The following is an 11,075-nucleotide window of genomic DNA, read 5'->3' as shown; positions in this document are numbered from 1 at the left end:
CTCTGGCTTTCCTCACCCACCCCCAAGTCAGCCTGTGAAGTGGGACACTGACCCCTCTTTTGAGGAGGGGAGGGTTGACTTTCACTTCAATCTTGGCTACTCTTCTCCTTCCAGGAAGACAGAGGGAGGCGAAGGTCAGCCAGCCAGGAATGGGAGTTGCTGATGAGCAGATGGCGAAGAGCCCAGGTTCCCGAATGCCAGCAGGAAACAGGAAACAGCTCGCCAACCAGCACAGTAAGAACCATTGGCTTCAGGGCCTGCAGGATTTCCATGCAACCTGCTGTTCCTCTGCTGGGCTTCAAATATCGGCTGAGTCTCTGGGCATCCTTTGTGAGAGATTTAGGGGGTCCTCTCTCTTCTGGCCAGAAAGTGGAGAAGAATTTTCTGTGACTGCTCCCCCACTTATATTCCTAGGGACCTCCTAGAGGAGTGGGAGCCATTGGGACATTGTCCGTAAGAATCCAAAATGGTGGCCTCTATTTGTGCATTCTCTTCTCTCTCATACCGCAAACTCCTCTCTTCCCCTGTCTTCAGCTTTGCCAAGACAGGGACTGCCATGGGTGGTGCCAAGTCCAGAAGACCATGACTGTGTGAACAGCTGTGAGAGATGACGCTTTCCTTCTGCCCAGGCATCTGGGTGGCCACCCTCATCGTTGGCTCCTGTTGGCAACCACACTACAACTTCCTTAAGGCGCCAAAGGCTTGCGTCTCTGGCCTTATGGCCAACCCCTAGGAGGCCTGGGCTCTTAGGGAAGGAATGGCAATATAAGAGCTGTTTCCTATTTTCTGTGGCCTCTGCAGGGCCATGGCAGAAACTTCTGAGTCCAGAGGAGAGGTGAGGGGCAGGTGAGTTTGGCCTGAGAGAGGCATGTGCTTCCTTTGGCCTTGGCTATCTCGGCTGGCAGCTTTAGAAACCCATAGAAGAAACAAGAGGAGAATGAAGCCCAAGCAACTGGCCTGAGGGCCTGCTGGTGTCCTGGTAGGTAAGGGCAGAGGGCTCCTGGCCCAACAGGCAGGCAGCAGCTCTGGTCCCCAAGCCCGGCGTGGGGGTAGGGGACATTCCTTCCTGTCTCCTTTGCTTTCCTCTGCCCAGCCCCCAGGCCTGTGGTCCCCACCCCAACTGTGCCTAGGGGAACACGGGGGCTAACGATGTGCTGCAGGCCATGCTGTCCTTGCCCGGAAGCCGGCGGTCATTGAATGTGTGCATGTTGATGACAGCGTCAGTCTTGACCATCATGGGAGGCTGCGGCTTGTGCTTGACACGACGCTGGCAGGTGAGGGAGAAGCGGATCTCATCGGCCACAGTGCTGCAGAAGGAACGCTGTGTGGGGGACAGGAGGGGAAGAGAAGGACGAGTGGGTGAGGCCTGGTCCTGGCCAACTCCTCCCCTTCCTCCCAGAGGCTGCGCCGAGACTACCCATCTTTCAAACCTTCACCCCACTCATCGCCCCTCTCTACCCTACAAGAAGTTTAGGAAGCAGTCTCCAAAGCCCCACATTCTTGTTTGGAGACTAAGGTAGGTAGCGCAGGGGTTGTCATCTTATGCCCATTTTACAGGTGAACTAACTGAGGCTCTAACTGGCATGTACATTAAAGTTTCAGAGCTCTGGTTTACCTGTCTGATTTTTCTCCACTAGACTCTGAGGGCAGGAACCAGCCAGTTTCGTCACCATGAGCCCAGCTCTTAGCACTAGGCCTGGCCCAGTCAGGGCTCAAGAAACACTTGCCACATGTATGGCTATCGCTTCTCCTGGAAGGGCTTCCAGCTAAGGGGAGGAATGACTGTCCTCCCGTTCAGGAAAGTCCAGCACGTTTCTCAAGGTGGGTACTGGGAGGCAGGTCCCTGTAGGGCTGTTGGGTGGCAGTGGTTTCCTTCTGGCCTGGGTCCCTGCAGGTAGCCAAGAGGGACAGCAAGAGTGTTGCGTTGCCCACAGGTGTCTGATGGTGGTGGCTTTTATGAAACCAACTGCCAGAGGTTGTCCTGTGGCTTATATGGAAGGCAGTGGAGGCTACTGATGCCTCAATTTACCCAGTGAGGCCAGGACATTAGCACCAGGACCACTGGTATGCAGGCCATGGGGTGCAGAGGGATAGGGACCTGGCTTTGAGTTCTGGCCCTGCCTCTTCCCAGCTGTCACCTCTCCAGGCCTGCCCATCCTCACCTACTAAATACAGAATATCATCCCTTCTCACCCCCTTCTCAGTCCACAAACACCTAGTGTGACCCCACTATGTGCCAGGCTCTGTGCCAGGCCTTAGGCATATAGCAGTATGGAACGTGGACAAGGTCCCAGCCCCCAGGGAGCCTGTGGTCTAATGATGGGACAGAAAGAGATGACAAACATGTGAACAGAAAGAATTCCAGATAGTGACAGCTACTATTAAGAGAATAAGGCAGGGACATGGGACAAAGAGGGGCTGGAAATGGGGACAGGTAAGGAAGCCTACATGAGAAGGTGACATTTGGGCTGAAACCTGAATGGCCACAAGGTGCCAAGAACACAGCCCTCTAGGGGAGGGGACCTGCCAAGTGGCAGGTGTGAGGGCCCTGGGCAGAATGTGCTCGGGTGTTGAGAGCTCAGAAGCAGGCTGGTGCTCGTGGGGCAGAGAGGACCAGGCAAGGGCAGGATCCCATGAGCTTCTTGGTGGCATTCGGAGCTCGTTCCGACTGTGATGGGAATTCCTAGAGACTGGCTGTTCTTCTCTGCCACGATCTTTAGTAACCGTTCTCTATTGTTGAATCGTTCAAAGGTTCCCCCCTCCCTTATTTTTTCACGCTATAATTAACACTTCAACAAACTTCCATGTAAATAAAACCGCACATATCCTTCGCTACTTCCACGGGGAGCGTTTTTTAAAAGTAGAACACGACTGGCCAAAACGTATGGGTACTTTGAAAGACTCTGAACCTGCTGTGAAGCTGCCTTCCAGAAACGGACTGTTCAGATCCCCTCAGCAATACTGGGAAGCATCCCTTCCCTGAGACCCTCGCTGACTCTGACACCGAGTATAACACCATCTTCCCCCTCCTCTTTGTTGACTTAGGCTTGCTGGTTACAGAGGACGCCATTTCGCCATTTCGTTTTGGTGGATTTGTAAGCGGCTTGTTTATGTTCTCTCTACACAGGGCTGAACTGCAATCTCCTTGCATGCTGGACCTGGACCTCTTTGAACTTCTCCATGAGAGATGCGTCCCTCCAGCCCAGCAGCCCTCAACACAGGTGCACATTTAAATCACCCCGTAGGCTTCCTTAAAATGGCAATGCCAGGCTCCACCACAGACCAATTAAAACACAGAGTCTCCGGGAATGAAGCCAGGGCATTAGCACTTAAAAACTTTCTCCCTGTGATTCTAATTTGCTACTGGGACCAGAACCACTGCCCAACCATGCTTGAATTAATCAGACGGCTGGAGCCTGGTTCTACCATCTGTACGCTTGGGCTGACCGGCAGGTCTTTGCTCCTCTTTTTTTAAACTTTTGATTATGGAAATTTACAAATATATGCAAAAGTAGAGAGAACAGTATAATGAACCCCTATGCAACCATCACCCACCTTTAACAATTACCCTCGAGGGTTTTACGCAGGGAAATAATATGGTTCGAATTCAGTTTTGAACAGGGCACACTGGCTGCTGTGTGCACTGTGGACCGCAGTGGGGAAGTGTGGGGGCTGCAGGCCAGTTTGGGGGTTTTGGCAGACTCCAAGCAGGAGGTGATGGGGGCCTGGCCTGGGGTGGGCGACAGTGATGGGAAAACATGCCCATCAGGACCGAGGTGGAGCCGGCGGCACTTGCGGGTGGACTGGATGCAGGGTGGGCTGTTAAGAGGGTGAGACGAGACACCACTGTGCTCCTGGCACCTAGGACGGCGAAACCAGCACAAGCCCTCCCTCTCCCTCCTTCTCCGTCCTGTGCAGGCCCCAGCTCGGCGGCTCACCTGCTCTCTCTCTGCTGTTTTGCGGAGCTTGTACACAAACTCGCCCACGGCCACCAGCACAGACAGGACCAGCCCGGCAGCCAAGACGATGAAGATGCCCCCGATCTTCTGGATGCCCAGGGCGCTGGCCTCTTTGTTCTCCTCCTCGGGACACCCGCTGCCCCGCCACCACTTCTCCTTCATGATGTGCAGCTTGTCCTCCTCCTGCAGCTGAAGGATGGCAATGGTGATCTTGTCCCGGTAGGGGGAGCCTGGGTGGGCAGAGGGGAACCCTGGCTGTCAGTGGTGTCTGGCCCATCCTGCGTTTGTCCCGCCAACACCTGGGTCAGTGCCAGCCACCATCACTAGCCCCCCAGTTAGCTCTTAAAAAGGGGGACCCTATCACTGTTACGCCCTCCGCTTAGATCTGTATAAGGTATCTGAGGGGGGTGGAGGTGTCCTGATTTGGGGAGGGGGGTCTTGCCCATTGGGTATCGTCCCTACCGTACCTGTGCTGCGTCAGCAGGGGTGGTGAGAGGCGGGTTTGCGTGGCTGCTGGGGACCGACCCCCACCTGTGTTGGCCCCGTCCTCAATGCTTAGGCCAGAGCCGCCCTCGAGAGGCACGTGGCTCATCCCCTGCTTCTGGGCTCAATGGAACGAGCTGGGAGAGGGAGCACGAGAGGACGGGGGGACACGCCCATGCGTTGTCCACACCCCCGGCCCCTGCCCACCTCCAGCCCCCGCTCACCCATGGGTGTGCCGATGCCATAGCCCTTGGAGTCGATGAGGCCGCCGATCTGCGTGAGGTTGCAGTTCCTCTGGGTGACGTACTCAATGGTTGTGGACTCCATGAGCAGCGCGTAGTCGGCCGTCAGGGTCCTCTGGATGCCCTCCTCGTTGTTCTTCACCAGCGCCGAGGGCTTGCTGCTCATGAAGGCCCACATCTTCTCGAAGGTGGAGATCTTGGATTTCTGAGCCGGGAGGGAAGGGGTGATGCACACATGGTTACTGGGCACACCAGGGACCAAGCACCGCATACCCCACCCGCCAGGGCTCGGGGCACTGAACTCCGTCTATGGTCTTCAGAGTAAGGGAGTGCCACCCACTGCTCAGATGTGGAGACTGAGGCCTGGGAGCAGAGGTCCCAGGACACACAGCTGGTGAGTGAGAAAGGTGACGCAGACTCAGGCCCACCCCCTGGAGACCCTGAGTTCCTTGCTGTGGCACGAGTGGTCTTCAGACTGAATTTTTAAAAATTAATTTTCTTTCTCTAATATTTGTTTAACAATTAGCATGTGCAGGCCTTGTTCTAAGTGCCTTACCTGCATTAACTCACTGATTCTTCACAGCGATCGCACGAGGCAGGTATTAATATTACCAAGGGCCCTATTTTTCAGATGGGGAAATTGAGGCATGGCCAAGTGCTTGCCTAAGCCTACCCAGATACTAAGTGGCAGAGCCAGGCTTTTCAAACCCAGGCCACCTGGCTCCGGAGTCCATGCCCCTAACCACCCAGCGGCTCTGCCTCACAGAAACCACTGTGTGGGCGGGGAGGGAGACATGGGTGCCGACGAAGGCAAAGCTGGGTGGGTCCTGGGCCCCCACCTCCACTTCAACCAAAGCAGGTCTCTTTTCTGTGCTGTGTTTCAGGGGAAGACTTTGTCTGCAGCATGTGCTCCTGTCTGTTCCACTTCGTCAGTGAGAGAGAAGCAGGGTGCGAATTGCAGGGAAAAGTGAGGGCGCTCAGAGCGGGTGGTCGGCAAGTCCCTCTGGCTGCTCCAGGCCCAGGGCTGTAGGGCTGGGACACCATTGTGTGAGCAGAGCCAACGTCCCCAAGACCAAGTTGGCGGGTGGGCTGCTGTGCCTGCCCTGGGGAGACTCAGAGAGGTCACTGGGGTCAGGAGAGAGCGGGGCCAGGGCTGAGTGTCTTTTGCTGCCTGGGGAGACTGGACGGACCAGGATGCAGGGCATTCGGGCGATTTCTTGGGAACGTAGTGCCTGCCAGCTGCCTGCTCCCAGCAGGGATCAGCCCTGCCCCGGTGGGCCCAGGGGAGCAGGTGGCTGTGCAGGCCCCACTGTACCCGGCTGCTTCCAAGTCTGGCTGTGCCTGTCTGTGATGTCAGCCTGTCTGACTGGCACCCGGCCAACTCCAGTGTGCACGATGGCATGGGTGCGCTCGAGCAGGCTGGCGCAGGGCTGGGGGCTGGGCGGGAGGTGGGGAAGAAGCTGTGCCTGCCAGGAGGAGGCCGTGGAGCCTGGGAGGCAAGCGTACGTTCTACTCTCCTGGTGCTTCCTGCTCTGGCAAGGGTGGCCTCCCAAAAGACTGGCTCCTGGAGTCCCAAGTACCCCCTGGGGGGGAGGCGACAAGGACAGGAGGGAGCCCCAAAGCGGCAGGCAGGACCCCTTGGAATTCCATCTGAGCATGGAATCAGTACCGGTGATGCCTCCCGCTCGCACAGGGCCTGGGAACACCTTCTTAGACAGGTGTCCTCTCCCCACCCACAAATGTACCTGCCCCAAAGCCAAAGGCACGAAGGACTCAGATGCCTGCAGCTCTCACTGGGCTGCTCCCGGCCCCTGGTGGTCCTCAGCCTGCCCTACTTTAGGCTACTCCTGCTCCGCAGCTACTCCCAGCTCAGCATGACTCTCTCCCCTCTGCGACTCCGGCCTCCAGGCCTTTGTGCCCTCTGCTGTCCCAGCTCCCCGGCTCTTCTTGCCCCTCGGCTCTTCCTGAGGTCCCGGGCTCCCCCTATTCTATACTCTCACCCTTAAAAATACTCCTGATGTCCAGCTCTTCTGACCACTCCCTTTACCCCTGTTGTTTCCTATTTTCTAGATAATTTCTGGTATGCAGATTTTCCCACTTCTGACTTCTTTTGCTCCCTCCGTTCCTTCCTCACTGTGCCATGCGCCCACTGACTCTCCTGTAGTGGAAAGTCCCTAAATGGCTCCCAGGGGTCCCCGTCTCCTGGTGTTCATATGTTTGTGTAATCCCCTCCCCTTGAGTATGCACTGGACCTAGTGACTTGCTTTTAACTCCCCCAGGTGATGGCATGTCACGTCCAAGATTAGGCTAAAAGAGACTGTGACTTGTTCTCTCTCTGGCTCTTCTCGCTCTGATGGAAGCCCGTGGCCACACGGAGAGTTGTCCTATGAAAGGTCCACGTGGCAAGGGGCAGCGGGCAGCCTGTGGCCAGCAGTCAGTGCAGAACTGAAACCCCAAGTCCAACAACCCGGGAGGAACTGAGTCCTGCCAACAACCATGTGAGTGAGCTTGGAGGCCACGCCTGGACATGACGGTGGCATCGGCCCCCACCTTGACTGCAGCCACGTGAGAGACCCTCACCCAGAGGACTCGGCTAAGCCACCCTGGGTGCCCGGCCCACAGATTGCGAGGTCATAACTGTACCTGCTTTAAGAAACACAGTTTCTTAACACAGATAATCTGTTATGCAGCAATAGAGAACTTAACACCTTCTTGCCCACATACTCACCTAGGCTACTTCTGTTCCCAATACACAACTGAATTCCAGCTATTCCTATAATCAGATTATCCAAGTCCAACCATCCCTGCTTTGCCAGATACACAACCTCCCCAGACACTCTATCATCCTGGTCACTGGAAGCTAAATGCTGTTCTCTCTCCAGTGACCCCAGCTCCTTTCCATCCCTGTCTCTTCTGCTTTCTAAATTCTCTCTCTTCTACTGGAGGTGGGAACCAAGGGTGGATGAAGCAATCAGGGCTCCCCTTACACCTCCTAATGCTCCACCCATCCATCCACCCATCAATCCATCATCTATATATCCAACCACCCATCCATCCATCCATCCATCCATTCATCCACTCATTAGTCTGAGCATGCTCTCACCATGTACCATCTACACACTAGTTAATTCAACTAACTATCCCAACTATCCACTTAGTTACCTATTTATCCACCCATTCATCCATCTACCCAACCATCCTTCCCTCTCTCCTCCTCACCCTTCCTACCCACCCACTCTCCCATGCAACCAGTCATCCATCCAGTAAATCTCGAGTCCTGGCAAATGCAACTTGACAGTGAACCATTCCGAGCCTTCCCCCACCTCCTGCTTTCTAAGAATGGGATGAGAACTTCTCCTCTTTCTCCAAACTCCTCCTTGCATACTCCCCCACCCCAACACCTCATTCCTCCTATATCTAGGCCTGCCTGACACCAAAACACATGCTCTTTCCAGTAACACACCAGAGATGGAGACGAGATTTCAGTTGGGGGCTGGAGGGAGAGTTGAGACAGATGGGCTTTGCAGAAGGACAGATGACAGCCACTAGTGGGTAAAGGAACTGAGTGAGGAAGATGGGAAAAGACACGAGAGAGCGTGGACAGTTAAGATGGGAGGTGACAAGGCATGAAGCTGGCTGTGATGCTGATTTCAGGAAGCTCCACCTTCCTGGCTCCAGTGCCAACAAGTTTACTGCCTCCATCACTTTTAGGCAGATGGGTCTGAAATCTGCTTCCCTAGAATGGCCACCCACTGTTCTTGTCTTACTTCTTGGGGCCCCCATTCTCAACCATGTCTGTTCATGGCCTCTGCGCACCCTTAAGTTCTGTCATTCTGTCCTTGAGTGATTCTGGGGCACAACCCTGCAATGTTTCCCTCTGGCACGTCCGAGGCAGACAGAGATAAGGCCAGGGCCACCCTGGAATCTCAGCCCCTCTCCTGTCCCTGGTCACCGCAGGCCTGAGTTCTTGTCACCGGTCTGAGCTGTAGTCACCACCCCAGAGAACAGAGTCCCAAATACCTACAGCTCCTGTGTCATCCTGCCAGCCCCAGCCCCTTTGGGAACCTTAGTAAGGATCGCTTCAGGGCCAGTCACCCAAATCAATTAATGGAATCGTCTGCAGCAGCCAATACAGGGGCGAAGTGCCAGGATGGAGATGCCTTTTTTATCAGGAAAACTGGCAAGAAAGTAAGTTTCAGGCTCACGACTTTCAATTCCAGCCTCCTCAAAGAAGTAAATTGATTTTCCCCAAGTGAAGATACTTAATCTTGAGAATTTAACATTTCTGTATGAGAGAATGTATATAGGTCTATACATGCATACATAAATACATATTTCAGTCCCAAAGGCAGCTGAATCCCGGGGAACGTGTGCAGAGGGGCTGTGGCAACGAGACTCCATGCAAGGCCCTGGGTATTTTCCATACTGGAAAGGACACCTTTTCTAAATTAATTGGCTTTCTTATCCTTGGTGTGAAGTCTTTGGCCTTATCGGATCTGTGGACTTGAGCAGTGAATCATTTCTCTTGGGTTGTTTCCGTGGGGACCGGGAGTCCTCTTGGAGCCCACTGCCTCTGCCTGCTATCGCAGCCTCCCCATCCCCCGTGGGACAGACTCGGTGGGCCTCCCCCAGCAGCAGCCCTTGCTGTCTGCATGTGCCCTGAGGCTGCGTGCGAGGGCCGGGGGCTGCAGGCTGGCCCCTGCTGGGCAAGAGTCTGAGGTGAGGCCTCGGGCTGGGGGTGGAGGGAACTGCATTGCTCAGACTTGGGTGTCATGCCAGCCTGGGTTCCAATGCCAGCTCCTTCTGTGACCACAGACCAGTGACGTCACATCTCTGAGCCTCACTTTCCACATCTGTAAAATGGGGGTTATCAGAGTGCCTACGACATAGGGTTATTGTGAACATTCAATGAGAAGAAGGCGTGTGAAGTGCTCAACACAGATCCCGGCCCCCAAGTCTGCATACGTGGCTGGTGTCATCGTTTCTCTTTAAGGCTCAGTTTTCTCATCTGGAAATTGGGGATAAAAATCTCTGTAGTGCCAGGGAATTTAAATGACATCATACTCAGAGGTAGAAGACTCCAATGCTGATGGGCCAGGCAGAAATAACCAAAGATGGCTGGGCAGGACTATACCAACTGGAGACAAAGGTTGCCTCTCAGATCCTGACAATTGCTGCTAATTGTTGTTTTAAAAATACACATATATAAGTAAGCAATGTGTGCCCCCCAAAATCATAACTATGGGCTGCACAGGCCTATCGCCAGTTTGCAGCAATCAGCAATAAGAATGGTTAACATTTATACCATGCCTACTCTGTGCCAGGCACTGCTCTAAGCTGTACACATGAACTGTGACATTTAATCATCTCCATAACTCTATGAGGTGGCTGCTATTATTACACCCATTTCACAGATGAGACAGCTGAGGCACAGAGGGGTCTTCAGTAGCTTAGTGGCTTTCAACAACTTCCTCGTCATTACTGGCCCTCGCCTGCCCCTGTCCCTGCTCCACTGCCTGGTCTCTCTGGGTCTCTCCCCCTCTGAGGACCTCAGGGCAGAGGGAGTTGGCCACCTGGTGAGAGGAGGCACCAGTGTCCCTCACGAAGCTCAGCAGGACCCATCCGGAGGGACCTGGAAGAAGGGAGCATCTCTAGGTGTCCGTTGGCTGGTCCTCTCCAATGTGCTCTGGTTAAGTCATCTGCCCAAGAGGGGATAAGGGTCTAGCCAGCTTCCCTGTCTTCTGGGTCAGCCAACGGGAGGGGTGTGCAGTGGAGAAAGCCTTTGCCCTCAGTGCTCTGATATGCCCGGCCTTGGGCTAACCACTGCACGTCCAGGGGCTCACGGAATCCTCTCGCCAATTGCTGCATGCTGGGAATCAGTATCCACCTCATCCACGTGAGCAAAGTGAGACTCAGAAGCGCAGTGACTTGCCCAAAGTCACCAGCAGCAGAGATATCACCCAAGACTCAAATCCTGGTCTGACTTTGAAACTGATGTAACTTGACGGCACCAGGCTGCGCTGCACTGCATTCTGCCTGCTCACCGCACCCTGGTCCTCCCCCTGCTCCTGCTTGCAGGCAGGGATGAGGCTGTATGTGAGAGGCCAGCAGACGGGTCAGGAGAAACTGGAAGCTGAGTTTGGGGAGCATCATTCTGAGCCCTCCAGCTCAGGGATGAGTCTGCGGTGCAGCTGGGAGGCAGGGGGTGGGCCGGATGGCCTCTCCACGCACCTTCCAGATGAGATGCTAGGATGGAGTTGTGCCAGGGGGAGGGCTGGGGAATGCCCAGGGACCCGGGAGCCTGGAATTCTCAGCCCCAGCTCCCACTCCTTTCCTAAGCCACTATCCCTCCTGCCTGTGCTGTGTCCCCTCCCCCAAACACGGAATACGG

The 11,075-nt window shown here is 54.9% G+C and overlaps 1 protein-coding gene and 1 long non-coding RNA gene across 3 annotated transcripts in view; one reads left to right on the top strand and one right to left on the bottom strand.

The window, feature by feature from the left end:
• Window positions 1-299: 299 nt before the first annotated feature.
• The window catches only part of GRIK3 (glutamate ionotropic receptor kainate type subunit 3), a 217,062-nt gene continuing 206,286 nt past the window's right edge, over window positions 300-11,075 (bottom strand). The window contains exons 14-16 of one of the 2 annotated variants that reach the window (XM_045548242.1): window positions 4,667-4,889; window positions 3,939-4,189; window positions 300-1,321 (exon numbers count right to left, since the gene is read on the bottom strand). In XM_045548242.1, the coding sequence (XP_045404198.1) occupies window positions 1,127-1,321; window positions 3,939-4,189; window positions 4,667-4,889 (669 nt within the window). In that variant the 3' untranslated portion in view covers window positions 300-1,126. Of the gene's footprint in view, window positions 1,322-3,556; window positions 4,190-4,666; window positions 4,890-11,075 lie in introns of those variants that run through there. The other variant, XM_045548241.1, reaches the window with a different exon arrangement.
• LOC123635753 lies at window positions 1,750-4,031 on the top strand. Its single transcript, XR_006734203.1, has 3 exons — window positions 1,750-1,821; window positions 3,128-3,221; window positions 3,919-4,031. It is a non-coding gene; the product is annotated as an uncharacterized LOC123635753 (long non-coding RNA).

The sequence above is a fragment of the Lemur catta genome, chromosome 3 (assembly GCF_020740605.2).
Source record: "Lemur catta isolate mLemCat1 chromosome 3, mLemCat1.pri, whole genome shotgun sequence".
NCBI lineage: Eukaryota > Metazoa > Chordata > Mammalia > Primates > Lemuridae > Lemur > Lemur catta.
Note: the sequence above shows the minus strand (reverse complement) of the source record. Positions and strands in the feature narration are given on the sequence as shown.